The sequence below is a fragment of the Eutrigla gurnardus genome, assembly GCF_963514095.1.
Source record: "Eutrigla gurnardus genome assembly, chromosome: 20".
In the NCBI taxonomy this organism is placed as follows: domain Eukaryota; kingdom Metazoa; phylum Chordata; class Actinopteri; order Perciformes; family Triglidae; genus Eutrigla; species Eutrigla gurnardus.
In genome coordinates, this window is record NC_139931.1 from 9,221,142 (window position 1) to 9,245,205 (window position 24,064).

Below are 24,064 nucleotides of genomic sequence, written 5' to 3' on the forward strand. Positions count from 1 at the left end.
CGAATCCATCCACGAAGGCATTTCACATATTCTATTCCTTCTGGGAAACTAAATGGCTCCAACAACAACAAAAAGCTGGCAGTCGAGGACATCTTAATTCATCTTCGAGCGTGTTGTTGTGTGCACATCAGCATCTGTTTAGTCGCTTTGCTGCAGACATAGAAGTGAACAGAGACGTCTCTAATATTCCATCCAGGTGACCGAATTACAGGTGATGCCAGTTAGAAGGTCATTAATGAGGATTGGAGCGTAGAAGCCGACGGTGCAGAATAATCTTGATACGTTTCGTTGCACACAACACCTGCCTGAAACGTTTGAATTCATATGCCTGCATTATTTACCGACACGTTCTCTCATCACCATCAGGCGTGGCGGTGCCATGACATTTAACCAGCAGCTATGAGGCAGGCAGGCGGCCATTTCATTTGAAGCCGCTCCATGCCCCGGAGACAGACGGGGGAGAGATGAATGAAGGCACACAGATGAAGGTTTGGCCTCTCTCGCTGCCTTTATCGTGGTTTCTACAACACACACACACACACACACACACACACACACACACACACACACACAAGCATGATTAAGCATTCTTTGCAGCTGCAAAGTAATAGATCATTTAACTCTAGGCATCAAAGCCAGACGGTTCAATAAGAATGATTTGATCATATTTACAGAGAATGTATATTAATCCGGGTTAGAGCTATTGATCTGCACAGTCAATATGAAAACAGAGACATCGTGTTTTATGAGACTGCTTCCTGCGGATCGGCGTCTTAACGCTGATGAATTCTAATGTTTTGAGCTTTTTAAACTCTTTTTTTTTTGTCCTATAAAACTAAACGGCAAAATATAATGTTTGTTATTACAAAAATGATTCATATGATCTGCCACTGTAGCCTCTTTCAGCTCATTGTTTTGGTTATACGCACATCTCTGCGTGTTCAACAGCCTCATCCCGTTTTTTAAATGTTGGGTTTCAGGAAGTTAATTGATGGACACTCGAGTTTCAAGTCTTCCTCCATGAGATGATGGACAGCTCCGACGGCGTTAACGCTCTGCTTCCCTAGCGAGGTGATAACATAGGACCCCCTCCCCCCCCCCCCCTCGCTTCTCCCTCGCCTCCGTACTGGCATTCATCACCGTTAGAGTTCATTAATAGGAGTTCGTACTCGTTTGGCAGCAGTGTGCCAGCAGCATAGCTCCTCGCTGTAACAGATATTGACTGAATGTGGAGTTAAGAAAGCAGGGGAGGCTCAGCAAGGCAGTGAAATCTCTTCTTCCTCTTCTTAGTCAACTAACACTTCATTCAGCATGAAAATACGGATGAGTTGTGTTCACGGTCGGTGGGAGATAGAAAAACAAAAAATCCCCAAGCTAAAGTCTTTTCAGGCCGAGCACAAAAGATGCTTTTATGAATAAATCACACACCAATATAACAATTCAAGCCCATCTATCTTTATAAGCCAAAACTTTTGTAAACAGACAGTTTTTTCCCCTGCAAATAAAACAAAAACAAAGCCTTCTCTACCATGAGAGTGAGCTAGACAGCCTAATAATATAAATTCACAATGATCTGAGTGTTTTTATCCGATCCGATATCATGGAGCTCAAGACAAACTTTAAATGATCTCCCTTCTTGCTGGAGAGAAGAAACCATTGTTTCTGATGGCCACTGTCAATCAAAGCGGTTGAAAATTGCCTTCCTGTTGCAGCGTGCAATTACTCCACATGAAGGGAAACGGCAGGTATGGTGACGCAGTCACACCATGAAACCTGTCATCTTGCAGCCCGAACTGCTATTGACTTTTACAGGTGGGAAATTGGAGATGTTTTACAATATATTCATAACATGGGACAAAATGTGTTCCCTTCAATACAACAGGACTCTTAAAACCCTATTGTCATTATTGATTAAGATATTATATTATATGTTTTATTGAATGAAGCGACTCACAGTTTGACGTCTCCTTCACATATCCTGCCTCCCTGTGTTCCTTTCATTTCCTCTCTTCCTCCATTATCATCTCTTTGTTTCTATACTGTCACAACTCAAAAAAGGTACATAAAAAGCAAACCTTCCACAGAGCAACAGGAGGAGGAGGAGGAGAAGAAGAATACTGATGTATGCTTTCCTTTGAATGAGTGCTCAGGTGATTATTATCCCGACCCTATACGTCTTACTAGCGTTGACCAGGACAGCCTCCTCAGGTCTGGAGTCTGTCTGACACATTCTAGCTGGATGGATCAAGAACACACATGACCCAGCGAAGACTAATAAAACACAACTTAACTGCTCAATAAAAGCCATTCGCTTTCAGTCTAATGAACTTGGCCTCTGGGAGCAGCTGCAGAGAGGGCAGATAAAACCCATCACATATTCATTGTTGCTCAAATCCTGCCGACTCTGACTTCACTCTGACTATTTGATTCTATGACGGAGAGCAGCCACGCCAAGTCACATTCAACATCATATATAATATATATAGAAAAACCCCTCTTTGCATGCGTTAGATTCCAGCGGAGAAAGAATGTAAAAAAAAAAGAAGTGATAATGAATGATAATGAAATCGATTCTGAATCCGACACAAGACATTCAGCAGGTTTTTCAAAGTACAACTAATTATTTAATAAAACAACAGCGAGCAACACAAGGTGACCTACCTGTATGTTGTCAAAGGATGTTTTGTTGGTGACGTCATACAGCAGAAGCAAAGCTAAAAGAAGGAGAGACAAGTTTGAGTGTATGGTTTCAGAATTCCTCAACTGCAAATCATATCATAACATGAAGTGGTTTGGTGTGAATCATTCCAAGCATGTGTTTAATTCAATCCTTCACCTTGACGTCTGAATACCCTTTCAAATTAAATTATGAAAGCAGTTAACTTCCATCCTGTGCCCGAGGGTGAGTCATTTGCTTCTATCTCTCGGCCCTGACGTGAGGTGGTGAAAAATTAATGCATAAAGTATTATGAATGACAGTAAAAATACATGTCGTACTTTCACATGGACACCTGTGAATTAATGCAAATACCAAGATAATGATAAGAACCCAGTTAAGGCATTAAAAAGGCACAATGGACAAACTTTCCTGATATATTCCCCAGTAGTCCATTTCTTTACACGGATGTTTTTTTTTTAATTATTTCCATTTCAACAAAGGAAGAACATACAGAAGACTACAAAAGATGTGTGACATATTTTATAAATAACCCAGCAGTGCTTTTCCCCATTGAGTTTAATTGAATGACCTTAATTCAAATAAAAACATGCTAAAATGGCTTAAATAACAGATAAGAGCACCCAAATACATGTAATAATTTTCTTCAAATCAACTACAAAATGAGAAAATGCCAGTGAAAGATCCATGCCTTGCTCCAAGCGGTTCGCCCAGGGAGTTCAGGTGTTTGAGAGAGAGGGAGGAGGATGAGCATGATGAAGACCGACAGCTATGTAATAAAAAGGAGTTCTGCAAGATTTGTCCCCGAGATGTTTCTGACTCTTCTATGATGAGTTATCACTTAACAGTTGAATTCAGGACACAGAATATCAGAAAGTGCAGCAACTGTTTCTAAGTCTGTGTGTGTGTGTGTGTGTGTGTGTGGCTTGCATGCATTTCTGACAGCTGTATTAAATATTCTTTCTATAAAGCTGCTTTCTATTATTAACGTTCCGGTATCTGTAAAGGTCAGCCTCGAGTGTTATCTGAGAGGAGAAGAAAAAGTTAATCAAATCAGTAATTTATATATTTTGTATAAAAGATATACAAAACTTTTGTTTTCTTTTCAGCGCCGGAAACAATGGAGTCAATCAAGAAGCCTCTATGTGAGATTTACTGGCAAATGGAACGGCGAAATTGAGGTTTCGAAGGACGAGATGAAAAGAGATTGCGAGCACAGAATAGAAACCGTTTTGATGAGAGGAGGACAAACTGTGATTTCATTTATAACACTTCAGTTTGTTCTTATTTTCATTTTCCCCACTTAGCTTGAATAGCTAATATATGGGCTTTTTTCAAGCCATTTAAAAACATGTTTGGCCAATAAATGGTGAAATTGATTCATAAAAAATAAAAATAATTTCACTACATTTCCAGACTTAATTTAGGGAAACCTGTAAACGGATTATCTTGTATCTGAAGTATAGATTTTTTAATTGTTTTATTCTTTTATTGTATTACATACATCAATGACTGATTACAGGTAATTAAAAAGCAGTACATTTAAAACGTACAATGTAAGAGAACAACATTACCAATACTCATTTTTTGGTGATTGTTTTTCCTCCTTTAGACATCCAAAAATATATTCATAAAGAAATACTTAAGTGTTTAACGTAAAGTAAATAAATGAATATCCCACCTACAATATACACGGATGTTTCTATTCTAAGTGGTTTCTTTCCCCAGACATCATCAGTTGCTCCAGAACCAGGTGCTGGCTTTCAAATATCTGGTTTCTACAGGAGGCTGTATATTTAGATTTTATCTGACACTGTTAGCAGCTAGCCACCGGCTCAGCCGTTGCCATGCTGATGTAGACAGATGTACAGAGCAGCTTAAAACAGACAAAAGCCACTAGGGACTCATCCTAAACCTGCAACCACTGAACTTGTCATGCAACACAAGCACTGTGTGGAAACAACAAAGAACAACAACAGGAAAAAAAAAACTTGAGTTTGTTTTCAGAGTTGAAGGGAAGCACACAGAGACTGACAGCGCTGGTAAGCAGGCAGATCCAAATGAACATGGCTTTCAACAAAGCAGTGAAAGCCGGGGGAAGCAAAGTAGCAGTGCCTTTTGTACAACGCTACAGGAACATCAAAAAGGTCACCAACAGTCTGTTGTTGAAACAGAGAGTTTATTCAGATTAGGCAAAACTCGCAGTGAATCACAGTCGGCAGCATTTATAGACTCGGTACCTACATGGGTGTTTAAGTGATGAGTGGAGTGCTTTTTGTTGTGGCGAAAAAGAAGTTCATGAGTCAACCGCTCATAAGTCCTACAAGCGCTGACAATAACGTTTGATGTTCAGATCCTATCCTAGTAAATACCAGAGGCCATTTCTAATTCTATCCTCCCCTCCAACTCTTAGATCTAACGGGTCAGAAGGTGATCAGCACTTAAAAAGATCAGAGCTCCGCTGATGTGTGAAGAGAGCCTTGATGTAATGCTGCGTTCTCCGGTTTACGACTTATCCTGCGATGTGCTTCATGGTAGCAATGGAACAGTAAGTGAAAGTCCTGACACAGAGATATCCAACGCTCCAAAGATTTATGGTGTGGTTGTTTAGAGCGAAGCCAGTTCCCCGGGCATCGTGCCTGAAACCAGACCTGCTAAAAGTCCCTCCAGGGTCTCCTTCCAAGAGACGGAGACTAATAAATCCTGCTATAATGATGCGGGCTAACCACCAACGCATGACATGCATAATGAGGATAAGACACAGACACAGATCGTTTAAGCCTCGGTTATGTTCTCTGGGAGGATGTGTGCCGGCGTTAAACAGTGACGAAGAAACGTCTGGATCTTTCAGACTGTGCAGGGTTTCTTGTTGTGGCAAACAAAGCTCCTCAACGTTCTCCGCCCGTCTCCACTTCTCCTTTGATCACGAAGGGATCCTCGACGGTCCGGAGATTAAAAGACCAGACCAGGTAATGCATTCTCCATGCGGATGAGGGGATGACATGACACGTGCACGTGACTCTGCAATATTGCATAAATACCGAGTACCACAAAAAGGAGCAGAACCGTGACTAATCAGACCTTTTGTTCAGAGCTCAGCGTTGGTGCGTCAGACGTCGGGTCATGATTATTCGATTGAAGCACTCGGCTCCTGATTACCGGCTTTGTGAGAAAACAACGGTGTCGCCTCTAAGAGCTTTCTAAATGAACTTGCGTGGGGCTAATAACAATAAACATCACGATGAATAAAAAGTAGACACACACACACACACAACCATCGGTGATGACTGATTACAGTTCATCAACATGGATGCCCAATTGTTCTCTCCGGGTTTCTCCGACTTCCTCCCACAGTCCAAAGACATGCAGGATGGGGATAGGTTCATTGCCCGTAGGTGTGATGTGAGTGTGAATGGTTGTTTGTCTCTATACGTTAGCCCTGTGATAGACTGGCATCCTGTCCAGGTGAACCCTGCCTTCACCCAATGACAGCTGGGATCGGCTCCAGCCCCCCCACAACCCTGAATACAGGATAAGCGGTAGAAAATGGATGGATAGGTGGATGGATGGATGGGCTGCCCAATCTACAAATGGATGTGTTTTTGGGCTTCCTCTCATGGAATCTACACTCCAATGCATTGGGTGGTTAAACTCAAACCACTCCATAACTCCACCCAATTGTTGAGTTATGGCCTGTTGTGTGAACTCATAGTGACGTTTGGCACAAATTTGAAGAAATCCCCTCAAGGCATTCCTGAGGCATCACGTTCATCAAGACAAGTATCTGAAGGGTAACAGAAACTTTCTGAACCCAGAAATCATATACAAGTCACTCACCGTGGGCGTCCCGGTAGTAGGCGTGAGTGACACTGCGGAAGCGCTCCTGTCCAGCTGTGTCCCAGATCTGCAGAGAATGGAAGGGAAAGCAATCACTGAACAGAGAAAGAAGTTTCTATTTTTTTTTAATGATTAAGTCCTGTTTGCTCAGCCGTCCCACTGGAGCTCATTGTGAACCCCTCCGTTCCATTTAAGTCTGGAATATGGAAATGAGATATGCAGGACTATTGAAAACTCCATTGTTTTAATAATAAATAAAAAAAACTCCACTTCAAACAGCATTAATTGATTTTCACAACCACTTGTGGGCAGTGCAGCAAGTAAACACAACAGGACACATTATCACCACAAAGGTAACGTCTTAGCAAAAAAGTGAAGGCTGTAAAATCCAAATAATGAGCTAAATTATGCTGAAATACTCCAAAGAAGAGAGAAACAACATTCACAAGCAATCCATTTTACATTACACACAGTGATATGAACCGTTGCTAATATAGTATAACAAATATTAATACGTTGAGATTTAAGGTCACACCACATATTGCAGTTATTATGCTTCCCATCATCCTTTACCTTTAGCTCCTTCTTGGTCATGATATTGAATATTAATCATCTGTGGTTGGTGTCAATGGAGTCAAGCCCAGTGGAATATGGCTAATTAAGTCCATCTTTGCCCCATCATGCAGCACTGTCACTCATCGCAATTCATCTCCAATGGCAATTACATTTTCTACTCTCCCTAGAGAAGAATTTTTGCATTTTTGTAGATATTTTCCAGCATTTTTTCCTGGACCGTCTCTCTTCTTCCTTTCTGAAAGACATGTCTGCTTTGTTGCCAGGCAAACATCCCCCCCCAGGATCCAAGTTGCGTTAATGAAGGACGGAAATTACTGCAAGAAAAATATCCCTCCCACTGTCTATTTGTAGGCTTCATGGCGCTCTGCAAACTGACTTCGAGCCAATTAACCCCAAAATGAATAGATTAGAGAGCAGAGGCCCGCTCCATCAACCCCTAACTGAGATCAGACGGGATAATTCACATAATTACTTGTGAGAACTAGAACAATGGTGAGTTGATCTCAGTACGGACAGCAGTGAGAAGAGTGAATGAAGTGTGGGGGCAGAGAAGAAAACCCAGAGGCTAATGGAAAGCATTCATGGAGATGGATAAACCCTAATTATCTTTTAGAGGCTTTTTGTATCAAGACCATTGATTTCCTCACAAAACAAGGCCACAGCCAGACGTGTACTACATCTTGTTGGATTAGACACATGCATCAAGTCAAAAGCAGGCACTGCTAGAGCTAAGATTGTTTTTTATCTCGGAGACAGGTGGAGTTGGAAACAGGATCTGACAGGTATCTACAAAGCCACAGGGCTTGGAGGCCGATTCCTTTTTGGGAGACACTTTTCTCTTGACTCTTCTAGAAGTGAAGAAAACAGCTGTTGACGATTGTCAGTGTAAATTTAAATTCTTACCTGGAGCTTAACCTTGACCCCGTCGATGTTCAGGACTTTATTCTGTAAATGAAAGAAAGAGATCATAAGTGACAGCGCCCCAACTAGCAGCAACTTCCTCGCAACTTCTGGCGGTCAGACACCTGACTGAGCGGTCTCTTCCTCTCATCCACCGGGCCACACTCTCCTCTCTCCATCAATATTGTATGTCTCTACCTCACTTCAGCTGTACTTTTGATGAAGCTTCCCTTCTTTCCTCCAGAGGATTACGCCCTCTGCTCTCCTCGCCTCCCTCTGCATCAACATCTTAAGGAGATATTCCTCTGATCTCGGCTTCTCCGAGCAGAGTGAGGCTCGGCCAAATGGATGTGCAGTTTCCCAGGTCAGAGTGTGAGAAAGGTTAAACAACCTGCCATAAAATAACATTTTTTGTATTATTAATAGTCAGAGAATCAGCAAAACCTTCCCAATATCTGTGAGCCAGTGATCGCTCTAGAAAAAAAAAGGTCAAGACGTCCTTCGGTGTCCCACATACAGGCCTCACGGTACGCCAACGTGGATTACCATCGCCCAGTGTCACGACAACACTTTGATGCGCCGCTGACCTTCTAATTCTCTGATCCCCGAGGAGAACCAGGAGATATTCAACCCCAGACAAGATGCTGCTAATCTGCCAGCGGAGCACTCGGAAATAGATACGGCCTTTTGTTGACGCGTTTTGGCTGATTTACCTCCCAGAGAGTCACAAAGGAGGAATCTCATCCATATTCACGGGCGAGCGGAGCTGTAGTCTGTAAATGTGCTCTGATAATCATCAGAGGTCTCAAAAGACTCCCTCCCTGTTGTTGTTATTGCCACTAAAAACAAACCCACGATGCGTTCGGAGGCCTCATAAATATTAAGGAGCAAAAAAAGAAAGAGGCTCATGAAAGCGCTGTGGTTAGTCAGACTTGATTGCACTGATAATCCTGTTGGGTTTGTTAAGAGCAATTCCTTGAAAATCAGCCAGAACAGGACATTTAATGACTTAGCAGCTTATAAGACTCGTCTACTTGCGGTATAATAGGGAATTAAGGTATTGCAGATTACAAACTGTCAATCACACTTCAAGCAATACTGAACTCTAAGCGTCGACATCTCACAAGCTGACGCAGCTCTGTGTAGTTACAATTTACAGAAGCTTCAATTTCATTCCCTGAGCAGAGAGTGGCAAACACCCTTCAAACAGAACATGTCTTTAAACACAAACTGCTCTATTGGCCAGCCGGGCGCGGGATGTTAGCCATTTAATCTTTCCCACCCAAAAAGGTACACGAGTGAGAAGGCGTAGTCGTAGCACTTGAAGGGAATCATAAATTACATATGCAAGAGGAGCTTTTAGAGGGGGCCCGTGAAGTGTGAGCCGATAAAACATTGATGGCAGTGGCGTGAGGCAAAGAACGGGAGCATGATGGCCACAAAAAGGTTGCACGTGAAAATTCACAGAGACAGAGGCTCTCTTCTTTACTCTGAGAGCGCCTAGGTGCATAAGGCTGCCTGGCCTCAACACACACACACACACACCAGAAATCAAAGCAATGGGGGGAAAATAAGTTAGGAGACAGGCAGGGCTCTACTCTGCAGTCAGCCCAACTCCCAGCTGTCAAGTGTTTTCCAAGTCATGCTGACACAGGCATATGCACACGCTTTGCACACACTGTACCCACAAAACCATTCAACCCCTCCCTGCCTACAGAAAGGAATCATCTCAGCGGCCGGGTTTGACCATATTCAAAATATCACATTGCCCCCTTCACTCTATGGAGGGCATTACAGCTTGTTATTTTACATAGATATATCTCATGATATAGTACATTTACATAAAACAACAAGGTGGGAATGATTGTTGTTTTTGCTACTAAACAGTTAATCAAAAAAACCTGGTAAATCAAGATCTGTCCTCGCATTGCAGCAAAAATCCTGTAAATCATATTTCTGATGACTTTCTGATCCTGTTGCCGAAACGGATTTCTCACCAATTAAAAAACCTATCCTCCCCTCCAGAATCTCATCGTAGCACTTCTTTCCTGACACAGAGCGGTACGAGATCCTCAGCCAAGATTCAGACCTTAATTAACCTCCTAATGCATAAGGTCATGCCTCAACATATTATTTGATGTCAGGACATTGAATAAGGTCAAAAGATCCTCCCGAGTACCGTAGTCACCGTCCCAGAGGGCCGTTAATTGTCATAGAAGCTCAATGCATTCATGAAGCTTTGGTTGGTTCATTACTCTGTTGTGTAATAATACGTTATTATAACACAATGTGAGGATACGTGTAAATAAAGCAGACACTTCCACCTCTGTAATTTGAAGAGGCTTATGACTGAGATTTCCTTTTCTATATGAATTGTTAAACCTCCTGTGATAGATAATTGTCTAAATATGGCCTCCCCTCCCTTCTAGCTCCTCTTGATCCTCGATGCAGCTTCATCAGCATTTCCAAACAGCAAGACACTCTTTTACAAAAAAAAATGCAATTAAAGATGCACTGAGTATTCTCCTGGAGACAGAGACAATAAATCACATTACACAAGACACAACAAATTACTGCAACCTATAGACGCCATCATTGACCCGGCTGACCTCAGCACACGTAGTAGCAATGGTTTCAACCACATGCTCAATGAAAAATGTTTGACCTTAAGTGTTGTATTTTTCTCTGGGTTTTTTGATTTTCAAGATGTACATTTATAAAGAGAGCTCCTGTTCCCCACTGCGTTTCAAAATAGAGGCTCTATTAGCTTACATTATCACACCACTGGGATTAAATATGAATTGTTATCAATCTCTTTCCAGCAATTCAGTGAGGATATGCAGGGCTAAGAAGGAAGGTGTTGTGCTCATCAATCTGCTTCACCCAAACACCTGCGACTGTGGCACGAGTGTAATAGCTGGACCCTTCCTCTTATTTCGTTTTTTCCCCTCGGGTGACCTTGTGAAGTTGGGAAAAACTAAAAAGACATACTCATATGAGCAGTGGGCTTCAGGGCCCTTCCACCAGAACAACTGCACTGCTGCAGAAACGCAGGCTACCTCGTTCATTTCTATAAGACGACAGAGCAGGAGGGCTGCTTTAAAAAACAAAACAAAAACTCAGAGAGAAAGAGACACAGAGAGAAAGAGAGAGAGAGAGAGAAGCGGTGGTTAGGAGCTTGGAGAGTGAATATAGATGAGGTGACCAGTGAGAACAAAGCTGTGAATCAGTAGAATACAACACTGTTTAACAGCGGTTATGTTCCATAGCAAAAATAAACACATGCTGGATTTTCAGCGTATTCAACCCAATGCATGCTTCATCACGCTGTGGCCTGCCTGCTCTCTCTGTGTCTGTGTCAGAGTGAGTCTCGAATGGGCGTCACACCAAGGAATTTTACCTTTAACCCGTAGCAACACGTGCTGTGATCCAAACGCAGCCTTAGACTATAAATACGCACCTAATCAGCAGTTTGTGATGCCGTATCACAATATTCAGCTGGATGCAATGATGGGGAGCCTTGACCTCTCTGAAGGTTCCCTCCCCAGGAACGTTTCACACACTGGCCTGATATAAATCAAAGAGCAACACGTTTGCTGTGACCGTGTTTGGTGCTGAATACAGGAAAGAGAAAGTTGTTGGCTGAACTCCAACACATCTGGTCTGTTTCTCAAATGTCCCTTCAGGCGTTCAGACATGGATCTAGGAATACGGCCTCCACACATGCAGTACACAGAACATTTCACATGCAAACACAGTGGATGCAAACAGCCACTTTAAGCATGACAGTAATGAAAATGCTTCATCCTCTCTTCTCTGCCTTCCCTCTCATTTTGACTTTTGTCCATATGGCAGCTCTGACCAGCACATTGTGCATCCTGTGGTGGTTGGAGAGATTTGAGTTTTGCACACAAATGTGACAAAAATGACAAATGAATGAGTAAAAATGTGTTTCTGGTTTGGGGACATTTTTTTAGTAGCGGGATATGTTGATAAAATGAAAATAAATCATTATTTCTCCTTATTTGATTTTGTAACAGGATCAGGCCTGGGTGGATTTCTAATGATATTACTTGACAAAAAGAAGTGTCCAAACTTTCAGTCCATCGACACGGTTATCCTTCTCACCACCTCTTATCCCTATATCTCCATTCAACAACATGTATCTCCCCTTGAGTTGTGTTTTCTTTTCCATTTCATTCTTCCATCGGCTTCGTTCCAACGATGCTCCCATATTTCAGCGAGTCACTTCCCACCTCTTCCGCGCCGCGGTTAAATATTCATGCGGCTCCACAGGGCTCGCCTCTCTAGGTCCCAGTGACATTATGGCGGCAGGTGGCAAAGCTGCTTTTCATTAATTACAAACATCTCCCAAGGCGGAAGTGAACCCCACGTGCATGTACACACACACACACTCCCCCGGACAAACCGTTGTGAAGTGACGCTGAATGCTTGACAACTTTTAATAGCGACTGGGGCTTGTACATGAACACAACGGAACAGCTCGGCCCTAAATTTAGAATAAAACATACGAGAAGAATCCAGAAAAAATGCCTTAAAGTTAACGCCACACACATGTTTTGTGTCCTACTGTTCCTTTGGCTCTTATTGTAGCTCCAACAACATCTTAATTCAATTCAATATTCAGTCAGAAAAAAAAAGCAAAACCAAACTGCCACTTGATGGCATGACGAAGCTTGGCACTTTAATTGCACCCACTCAGAGAAGACAGGCTGGCAGGCTGGAGAGAGTGAATCATGGAGAACTCAGTCAGCCATCGACTACACAAACTATAACATTTTACAGATATAGATTCTGCGGTCCCCACCGTTACGTCCCTCTCTTTGACACCATCTGACCACACTTATCTCGCCTGGGTGACATTCGGATGTTGTTGCTGTGGATCCTGGTGATGCGGATCACTGAGCTTTATGTCCCACTTCGGAAGCCCCTCGTAGTGATGACCTGGCACCTGACGAGAACCTTGTTGACTCTTATTTTTTTCACACCCCAACCCTGAGTTTCCTATATCCAAGTCAGCGCTGTCACCCACTGAGCTATAAGTGGAGAGAGTCATGTGTGTGAGTCAGTGACATGCACGGAGGAAGTATAAAGGAGGAGCGGAAGCTTTCAGGAGGAGATGTAATCATCGAGTCAGAGCTTGATTTTCATGACGGGTCCTTTATCGTCCCCTCACATGCCAGAGCTGCTTCACTCCCTGCTGTCTTATTTTCCATCTCCTCTGTGCTTGCTCTCTAAAACGTGCATCACAGACACCTACATACTCATATGATGGCATCTGCAACTCTCGAACCAAACCAAAGACTCAATGTGTGGTTTGTAAACGTGGTTACACGTGGATAACTTGTGGTATTTAAAAAAGAATTTGGTTCTTTAAAGCCTGAAAATGTAGAGAAAGACTACAGGCAGCATTTCTAGAGGCAAACAGAAAAGCTCAGTCACACCTCGTCTGTGTCCACTCATCTGTAATACAAATGAAGAGATAATTCATCGGACCAGCCTTTTGTCAATAGTTGGAGGGGCACTCACACACACAACCTCATCAACTGCCTTCAACTTGTCAAAGCAACAACATCGACCTCTCCGCTTCTGTCAGCAGCTCGATTTTCACTCCTTGCTGATTTAAAACGTTTTTTTTTTTTTTAAAAGAAGACGCTGCACAAATTATTTCTGCACAAAAAGGAAAATAAACTGATAGATGATTAAAATGAAGAGCATGTAAATCCTCCTCTCCTCACCGAGATGCAGTAATTATGCCATGACTAACATCCACTTGTTGCATGAGTCACGGTCTCAAAACATGCTGTCTGAAAAGACGATGACCTCATGTTTGTCTGAACAAAGATTTTTTTTGTAGCTGCATTGTATATCAAGGCTCTCCCAAGATTCTCTATGATGCAGAAGGAAATGTGCAGCACCTTTAAGTAAAGAAGTAATACTAAGATGATAAAATGCTCAATTATTGTACAACTAACACGGTCCTGCATTCAAGTTACGTGTATATCATGGGTAAAATGTACTTAAAAAGATCAAATGTGAAGGTAGTTGTTATGCAGAATAGGCCCTGTTATAGTATATTATCATGCATTATAGTCTTAGTCAGAGTGGCGCTAATTTGAACCATTAAGTACTGTTGAATCGTTTAATTGGTAACAAGTCATTATATTTAACAAATGAAACTTCAGGCTTGTAAGTAAAACCTTAATCTGCAAAGTAACACACTAATAATGCAGCAGCTGAGTTATTTTCCATCACTGCAATTTACTTTAACACAAATTCTCACATTGGAAGACCAGCAACCATCAAGTTCAGAACCATGAAAATGAGTTGCCTAATAAATGGACTTGTTGCAGCTCTCCAAACAGGAACCCACCAACAGGAGGTGCTCAGTTATCCGCCTGTTTCTAGTTGGCGGCTGGTCTTTGAAGCCTTTTTCTCACTGTGCACATTGGAGCGAGAACAGATCACCTGCTTCCCAAAACATAGTGACAAGTCAGCAGACGGCGGCGGCTCTCCGCGAACATCCTTTGCCAACGGTGATGTAAGAGAGGCAGCTAACAACGCCCGGCTACAGTCAGACGCAAAGCAAGAGCTGCCTGTTTGGATCGCCTCCGGTTCATTAACAGTTGCCACATCTGTTGAGCATCGTTATCACTGCGGGCGTGTATATCGGGTGTGTGCATATGTGCGTGTCATTGACATCTACAAAACGTGCTGCCAAATGTGTGACACCAGACAGACTTTTGTCCTCAATCATCAACTGAGGGAGAGATTCATATTTCATGAGACACCTTAAATGTTTAATGTCTTTACACACACAGTATGTGGAGCCGCAGCCAATGCTTTCCTTTCCTGTCTCTCTCTGTGAAAGGTAATCAAAATGAGATAATCTCTCTCAGCTCATCCCAGCTCAGCTGAGATCAGTGAATTGACTCGAACACATTTTCAGCCCATTTGGCCGCTGAGCGGTTATCGATGCTATTCACTCAACGAGGGCTCAGTTGACCAAACCCAAGAGGCAATGCAACCTTCGTGATGAATCGCACGTCTAGATGGGATGATTGGCTCAGCATTACGGGGGGTCAGAGGTCAGGCAAGGAATCAATGTTTGTAGCCTCAATTTCAGGTGGTTGACGAAGAACATCAATAGTCACAAATAAAGCTTTGTGCGGGAAGAAAACTGTTGTTGCCTCATGGCCGTATTACAGCTCTACCCGACTTGTTTTGAACATAAATGCGACAAAGATATATTTATCTTTTAATTTGATATTGATAACTGACATCATCAAATACATGTGGAGAAGGTGGAGAACTCACAGTCACTCCGATGCGTCATTAGATGAGGGAGTTGAGGTATATTTTCCCTCTTATCTCCACTCCGGTGATGGATCCATCAAACTCACAGCTCCATTAAAATCTTTAAAGGAGATGTATGGAAAAAGCCTGTTATCTTCTACGTATATTAATATATATTTAAGGCACCTGGGTTCATCATTGTAGCCCGATATATGCCAGAAATATTCAGAACACGTTCGGCTCCTCATTATATCTCCAAAGACATGTATGCATCTACTGTTTCCTTCTCGGGTTATTAGACTGCAGGATTTACAGCTGATTCTGCACCTTTGTGACTTGATTAGCCCGTCCTGCCGCCTCGGTCTCGTCTCCTTTCTCTCTTCTCTGGCAATTGGAATACACCCACCCTCACTGCCATGGAAATGCACTTATCAAGACCATCTTGGGCATTGTCTGCATAATAAGACCCGACCTATTTGAATAATTCAACAGTCTGTTGTTTTCATAAATAGATGAAATTAGAAATCTGTGCTGATGGCTGATGCAACACACCGCACTGGTCAGTTCTCTCAAGACAAAGAAGGTCAGAGACACGTTAGCATCTACGCCTCATTAATGAGGTTAATTGGGATGCAAGAGAGGAAAAAAATGGTGGCAATCCATCCAGCAGAGATTTGGTTCTGGCTCAGAGCGGTGCACCAACCAACCAGCTGACATCGCCATCCCTGGAGCTGGGTGGCTAAAAACAACAATCCTCCCCCACCAGCCTGAATCCGACATGCGAAGCACTGTATATCTCAGATCACTCATAAAACAGTCTTGTGTAAAATACAGACTTCTAACAGGGTGAGATGAATTAGTATGCCAGGTGTGACCCATGTCTCCTAAACCTGTCAGGGACATTTTATGGACCACTCCCAGACGGAGAGCCTTTGGACAAAGGGAGGCAGGGTTGTGCTGTTTCATACGTCTTGGTGCTGCATTCCCAGAATGCAAGATATCTGCTAATCCTGCGGGGGAGGAAATTATCTGTGACTAATCAATTGGGAAAATATTAATGTTGCATGTTATTGCACGTTTTGTTCACACGTGGGGCAGGAGCAGGGGAGGGACTGTCACTGGGGTCAAGGAACTGAATCAGAGGGGGTCATGGACATTTACACACAAGGTCCAGGCACTGAAGCTCCTGAATGACACAAAGAGAGAAAAGAGACTGTCAATAATAAGAGGGCTGAGTAATACACAAGGCACAGTCCCAGTGAAGGACTTTTAAAAACCTTGGTAGTCAAGAGGAGAGAGAAACACAGGTAAACCAAACGAGATGCAAATGGGGACTGAAGAGAAATAAGAGAAATTTGAAAAACACAAATGTTAACATTATATGTGATTAAAAAAAATGTGCCAATCCACCTCGTCGATGTTGAAATCTCTCCCAGGAAGTTAAAACGGTGACATGCCGCAGGTAATAGAGTGGGGAGGATCCTCTGGGGACCATGAGTGTAAAAAAAAGAAATAAAAAAATGGAAATTTCATGGCAATCCATCCGATATTTGTTGAAATATTTCAGCCTGGTACTCAAAGTTTGATGATCCATCCTCAGGCATCATTGAAACTCTGACTTCCTGAGGCAAACAGGCCATGTTTTTTTGTTCGGGTGCAGAGAAGTGGAATCTGGGGTTGCATAAGAGATCTGTCACTTGGGGAAGTAGACATAGCTGACAGCTGGAAGCAGCTCCCTTGTCTCTCAGTAGAGGTGAGAAGTGCTGCTCTTCTCCCCAGCCCGCATTTATGTCACATCGGAAACCAGAGGAAGGCTTGTTTGAGTAATACTGTTGATTGGCTTCCCCCTCCGAGTATCTTTCATTTCTGCTTCTCCTCGGCATGATTACCAACATCACCCCTTAATAGTCCTCTGTTTGACACATCACATCTTTTTAGGGGAATACTTAATTGCTTGCTGGGGAGGGAAGTGACAGAAAAATGGAGGAAACTGAAAGTGTGATGGATGGAGAGGATAACAGCGTGGGGAATTGATATTTGTCTCTCGGTGTGAGAAAATCTGATAGCATCAGATTAAGAATGATGGCTGACATGTCAGATATTCTCGAGTGTTTGGCCACAGATTGATAGACCTGGGAGGCTTGTACGCTATATTAAACAATTCTGTTGAACCCCAGTCTGTAGGAGTTCAGCACCAAGGACAGTTCCAGCCTCACACGGTAGTTTGGTTTTATTGAAATGGCAGTGCGTTAGCTTTAAGTGCCTCAATATAAACAAACATATGACTTATTTAAGTGTGAGTCATTTATTTTCATTCTGTCAATAAAGAATTCTCTTTGCAGCCAAAGCCTGATATAGTCATCTCCGAGCCATAGAGCTCTGCTGAAATATTGGAAGCACATCAGTGAACCATGCTGTTGCACTTCATCACACTGTATTTTAGCCAATCCCCCCCACACACACACACACACACACTCACACTGATGCTGCCGTGAATACCAACTCGACCACTAAGTCTGTATTAATCTACGTCTGGAAATAGTCCAACCAGTTTGAATCAATGGGTTCAGGCCGGTGTGCTTCATACAAGGGGTTGGAATTTATTGAGGAAATGACTAACGCATTGTTGGTTTCAGTCTTCAGTAGGAAACATATTGAATAAGAAAATGTGTCTTGCTGTCAATCTAAGAGGAAACGTATGGATCTAAAATGACACAAAATGGACAAAAGCTCAGGCCCAACACATTTGAATATGGATGAAAAGTGTCACTAGTTTGTTTGTTAGCTCTGCATCTTTAAGATTGGAACGTTTCACTTCATTTGATACCTTAATACATACTGTTTATATGTCTGATTGCTTTTCACATTTTAATACGTTTAATGACTCTAATGTCTAATTAGCTACTAAATCCAAATCAATAACTGTGTGTTTAATATTTAATGAAATCCCACTCGATGGGTAAATGCACAGTGACGTTTCCATACTGTCTGTGTTACACTTTAGAAAGTCCCGTCCTGACTGAGCATGAACCTACAAGTGACATGAGGTGTGACTTGAAATGGAGAAAGTAGAGAAAAAGGAGTCATGTGATGTTAATACTCGTGTGTCCACAACAAGCAAGGAGCATGAGGACCACATCAGAGGTCCAGACAGCATAAAGCAACATACACCCACGCGACGCCTTCCACAGCGAGGAAGAAAACCCTCAGCACTCACGAGACGAGAACTTTTAGAGCCGCACAATCAAGCACAAAGGCGTGCTCTGACCCCTCTACCTTAGCACCTGCGTTACCGTGGCAACGGGTGACCTCCACATGCCGCACCGTAGGCTGCAAGTGCGCTGTATTCTCTGGATGCAGAATAAGCAATGCTTCACTAGAGAGCTACAGAGGTGAAGTCACATCCAATTAACCTGGTCTGGTCTATATGTCGCTGCTGTAAATGTTCCACAGGGCCACATCAAATCAATTATTCTTCCTATCAGTCTTTAGCAGTCATTATATCTACGCTAATGACATTGAGAAACCGATAATAACAAGGTGAGATCTACATTGAATTAGGTGCCATATTTCTTTCACTCTTTGCATATGAATCTATTACCCCTTAATAGTGAGATTTCATTCTGACTCCGTGTATTTTAAGCCTAACAAGGCGCCGGCGCAGCTCGGTAATCCTGAGAACATGCTGAGGCTTAAAGGAGATGAGACTACAATAAACAAGAGGGGGAAGAAAACACAGCATCACGCTGCAGCTTTGAAGTGGGGAACCGGATCAGATCCCCACAAGGAGCAAATTGCCTGTCTTTCCCACCAACTAAAAAAGAGATCAAAACTGTCTTTTGCTAAAAATAACAATGGCTCCTTGTCTCCCTGTGTATCCTCCATGGGAAGACAACACGGAGGACCTTCATGTTTGACTTCACAACTAGCTGCTTAGAGGATTCACATACACAGTCGTGGCATGTGTTAAGTTCTGTTTCTGACTTTTTTGTTTTTTTCTGGTGAACATTGTGAATATGGGAACAATAACAGGAGAAAAAAGGCCATTTTCTCTTGTACTGAAAAAATGAACCTTGGAATAAGGAACCTTGCAGAAGAGAATAGAAGGATATTGAAATCATTTATGCCAGACAGCTCTGTGCTACACGGCAATTAAATAATGAATCAATATGAGAAAAGAGCAGACTAAGCGCCAAAAACTTTATGAGTTTGGTACTTCTTCCTCCATTAGTAGTGAACGCAGCAGTCAATGATGGCTGATGAAAGCTTCTGCTTTGCTGAGGTAGGCCTAAATGTACAACAGGGCCATAGACGGTGTTATAAGGAACGTTATGTAAGGACATAAATCAACTGCTCATCCACCTACAAGCTCATCCAACCCACTCACGTGGCCGTATAATGGTTGGTGAGTTTAGTTTATATACACACACAGTCCATATCGAGTATGCCTCCCAAGAGTATACAAGTTCAACACTTCACCAAGTCACTCACTAGAAAAGAGTACACACCTGAATCTCCGAACTGATGTCGGGGTTCAGCTGTGCATTTTGGGTAATGTAGGCACCAGGCTTTGACAAGGAAGATGAATGCATGTCATAAAAACAGCACCACTCTAGACTCCTTACATGTAATGACAGTGTGAGGTATTTAAATCAATTAGCCTGGTTAGCAAAGAGAATGAGTTAGAGATGAACTTTCGCTTCTCCACTTTTTCTGGTCCAAAAAGACCAGAAAAACCCTGGTGATCAAAAGAAATAATCACCAGCACCGTTAGTGTGGCTGACGCGACCTTGAGCGTGAGGTCACGGGAGAGCCGAGGGAGGCCACGGTCTCTTCTCGCTGCCCCGGGGAAAAGTGTTGCTCTGATGGTTCTCCTCTCTCAATTAGAAAAAGATAGACACGTCCTTTCCTGGTTGCCAATGTGGGACCACATAACTGGTACACGAGAAACCCGGTAACAACCAGGGAGACTACAGAACTAAAGCATGTCAAACTAATTTAAGAAATCAATATCCTATCTTGTGAGACGGGAAATACGCACGGCTCTGGGACATATAAAGACGTTGAATTTGAAAAAAAAAAAGAAAAATCCAATTAGAACATGAATAGCCCCGTTTCACAAAAAGGTACTAAACCTGACAATGTGTTGGCATGTATGTGGGTTGGTTGGTTTGATTTGAACTCACCCTGAAGTCAATGCCCACAGTGGAGATGAAGCTGCCAGCCAGGAACGCCCCGTCTTTAAAACGGACCAGCAGACATGTTTTCCCCACACCAGAGTCTCCGACCAGCATCACCTGCAATACAAGGAGGAGGAACTCAGACAGGAAGGAGTGTACAATCAGTGGTGTGAGGGATAAAACTTCCATCTGACACGGTTGATGAGGTGCATGTCAGACTAGGAGCATGAACAGGAGGGAGCTCATACATTACATTTGATATCAGTGTGGGACATTTGAATCATTGAGCTAAATTAGTCCTGGTATTTTGGTATGTGGCCAGAGTGAAGAGGGTGTATGTGAATGAGCGTGTGACTGCTCATTATGGCCACCAGTCTCTATCCTCACAGCGCTTCTGCAAGTGTGTGAACGCACACAACCATCTAAAAACAGACATACTCGGGCTCCTTCTCTTTTTTCCTTTTTTTTTTATTCAGAGCTGTGATGAAGTTAAAGGTTTGATGTAATTACCGCTATGGCGCTAGCTGAGGGACTGCGATGCCCCAGACCCTGGAAATCAAAAGCTCCTCTCGGGTGCAGAGAGGAAACGGAGAGGAGATGAAAGACAGAGGAAGGAGAACGAAGAGACATAAAAATGTGGATAAAGGGCAATATGTATGAAGATCTCCCCCTCTGTTTCCTCACTGGTTCAACTTTAAATTATGGCTTTTTTAAAAATCTTCTTGAAACAGCTCAACGTGAGCGAAACGTTGAACACCTTTTTCTGCAATTGCTATTTAATTGGATGATGAGGATGATTCAAAATAAGACGCAGTTCACTGTGGATGGAACAATCACAAAGACATCATGCACTCACATTAAACAGCTGCTTCAAAAACACAGAGTAGGTGGTACAAGTCCCTTGAAGCCTTGTTGGGAGTAGCTGCACTCTGTTGTTGTTGCAGTGAGGTGACAGTTCTCACGCACATCTCGCTCTACATGCGCAGCCTGTAGTAAGAGCTGCGGGGATAAACAGCATCCAACCAGTTGCACAATGATTTTGGTCTGTGGGCTCCAGGTTATCGATCCTCTATTGACACAGCTGGTGTCAGGAGCTCGAGCTGCTGCTTCATGGTGAATAAATAAACCGGTGGTGGGAAAAGAAACATCAACATGATCTAACACACGCATAGTTGTGGTTACCTCTCCAATTCTCTTTTATTATTACACTATTTTTGCTTGTAAACTGAGAAATTGAAGTTAAGGGTTGCAGTGTGTTATGTGATGCACTGCTCAACAACATCCTACCTTGAAAGCGATGTCATAGAACTCGCTGCTGTTGCTGATGGAGGGTCTGCTGGGATGGACCACGCCGTTCATCTGGACGATGCCCGGGCTACTCCTCACCGTTTTCCCGGTGCCTTTCCCGGTGGGGCTGCTGCCCGCGGACGGGCTGCTGCCCGCGGCTTTGCCTTTGGCAGCCTTCTTACGAGACATTTCTCAAGATTTGAAAAAAAAAAACTCTTTATTAGCTAAAGCGAATGAAACCAAAATCTCGGGCTTTAAAAGTTGCTGCAGCGGAGAACTTGAAATAGCAGATTTGTTGAACGCATGATCCGACACCTTGCCGCACTCAGAGTAGAAGTGAAATCCCGAAAATGAAGAAGAAAAAAAACTGGCTTCCGTTGTTGTTGAGTCGTTTCCTGCTGCTGACAGCTCGCTCCTTCCAGGACAACAGCCTCGATCAGTGCGCGCTGTAGCGGCACCGATTACATGTGATGTGGACCAAAACTCCACCTTGAGCGCGCCACGACCAGGACGCGGGGGCGCGCCTCCGCTCAGCTCCACATTATACACTCAAAGTGATGTAGTCCTGAAAGAGCGATATGTGGGTCTATTATTGTGGAGACAACTTCCACCACGTGACGTAACGTTTGGGGTTGACAAGCAGCCGTATGCCCCCATAAGGGCTGACAGGTGCGGAAAACAGGTGAGTTTATATCATCTTATGTCCTCTAATTAATTAACTGCTCTCACTTGTTTGATCAGGACTAATTGGACTTATTTCTGAGCGTCCGTCCGTTAACTTGCAGTAATACATGCAAAATAAAACCGCCAAATAATGAATGTACGCCATTCAAAAGCAATCTATTCATATAATGTGGAGAAAAGCAGCGGGGATCGAAACTGACAGCAGCCACCTGTGGAGCGTGCTGGGGATGTGATATCAATAATGCACCACAAGGGGGCGATGTACGAACACAAATTAATAATAAAAAGTCAGAGATAAAAACAGGAAAGGACAGCAAAGTTTAAGTCCCTTAAAATAAATAAATAAATAAAAGTGAGGGTTGTAAAACTACATAAGAAACACCCAAATTAGGTCACTGAAAATCATCACATGTAGTGGAGGCTAGCTGAAGTAAATAACAACAACAACAACAACAACAACAACAACAACAACAACAAACTGCCTAATGTACCTAGTTATATGGGATACATATCACACCATTTTGACGCATCATTAGTGGGAAGCGTCTGTCCCCGCCACCAGCCTCCATCAACAAGCTGGTTGTGATCAGGGCAGAACAGTCGAGACGACGGTCACTGACCTCACAGTGACTCGTACCCCGCGCCCGTCATAATTCACAACATAACTCAGCCGTCTCTCTGTACCATGGAGGATGTCACTCCTTAGCGGGGTCCACATATTGTCTTCATTTGCAACAAAGAACAGCAGCATATTCTGGTTAGACCCCGATCCTCTGTGGCCAGTAATGAGATGCTGTTGCCCCCCCCACCCCTCCTCCTCCCTCTGTAATCTAGTTTGTTACACAATATGAAATTTGTGTATGATACAACTGCCTTTCTGATCACGTGCCAGGCTGTCTAGTCTCATTAGAATATGCTCAAAGATCACAGCCCAGAGACCTTGTTTGCTCCCCACCACAGGAGCCTGGAGAGAGCTTGTATTACCTCTGACCTTTTCAATGTGTAGCGTGATAAATTCCAGGCTGAGAGAGACGCAGCTCCACTCCATGTATAAATTAAACAGATTGAAAGCTAATTCCAGAATGAGACGCCAGAGCAACGAGCGGCTCCTGAGTCACGTTTAAGGGAGTTTCCGTGCGGTGGATGATATCTGACGGCGTGTTCACCTCTTGCCGACCGGTTCCCCATGTGTTTCATTGTGGTGGACGTTTGATGCGAAAATAAAATGTTTGTGCTTCATCGAACATCAAAGTACCAAGCATATGCTATTGCTCTTTTATATTTCCAAACACTGCAGTTTGCAGAAATTATTCTGCACTTTTTTTTTTGGGAGGGGTCACTTGTTTGACCCCGGAGCTCCAAGTTCAGAGTTTCCGAGCAGTTTTGGTTGTAAACGCACAGACAGCTGTACTGGTTTCTCCGATTCTGCCGTCTGTCAGCATTTTTCCACGCTCCACCCTAAGTCGGCGTGGAGTCGGGAGTGGAGTGTCATTGGTTTGAGGGGAACAGAAACCTCCAAAATCCACCAATCCCCCCCCCCCCCCCCCCGCCCCACTCCCATCCCTGCAGCTCCCTTCAACAGCTGAGATTCGTTCTAGCCCTAAAG

The 24,064-nt window shown here is 43.2% G+C and overlaps 1 protein-coding gene across 1 annotated transcript in view; it reads right to left on the reverse strand.

Moving 5' to 3' along the window:
* Positions 1 to 22,323, reverse strand: part of LOC311031039 (ras-related protein Rab-26-like) — a 30,257-nt gene extending 7,934 nt beyond the window's left edge. The window contains exons 1-5 of the mRNA XM_084037138.1: positions 21,775 to 22,323; positions 20,494 to 20,604; positions 7,994 to 8,035; positions 6,515 to 6,581; positions 2,662 to 2,714 (exon numbers count right to left, since the gene is read on the reverse strand). Of these exons, the coding sequence (XP_083893264.1) occupies positions 2,662 to 2,714; positions 6,515 to 6,581; positions 7,994 to 8,035; positions 20,494 to 20,604; positions 21,775 to 21,963 (462 nt within the window). The 5' untranslated portion in view covers positions 21,964 to 22,323. The remainder of the gene's footprint in view (positions 1 to 2,661; positions 2,715 to 6,514; positions 6,582 to 7,993; positions 8,036 to 20,493; positions 20,605 to 21,774) is intronic.
* Between the last annotated feature and the right edge of the window lie 1,741 nt (positions 22,324 to 24,064).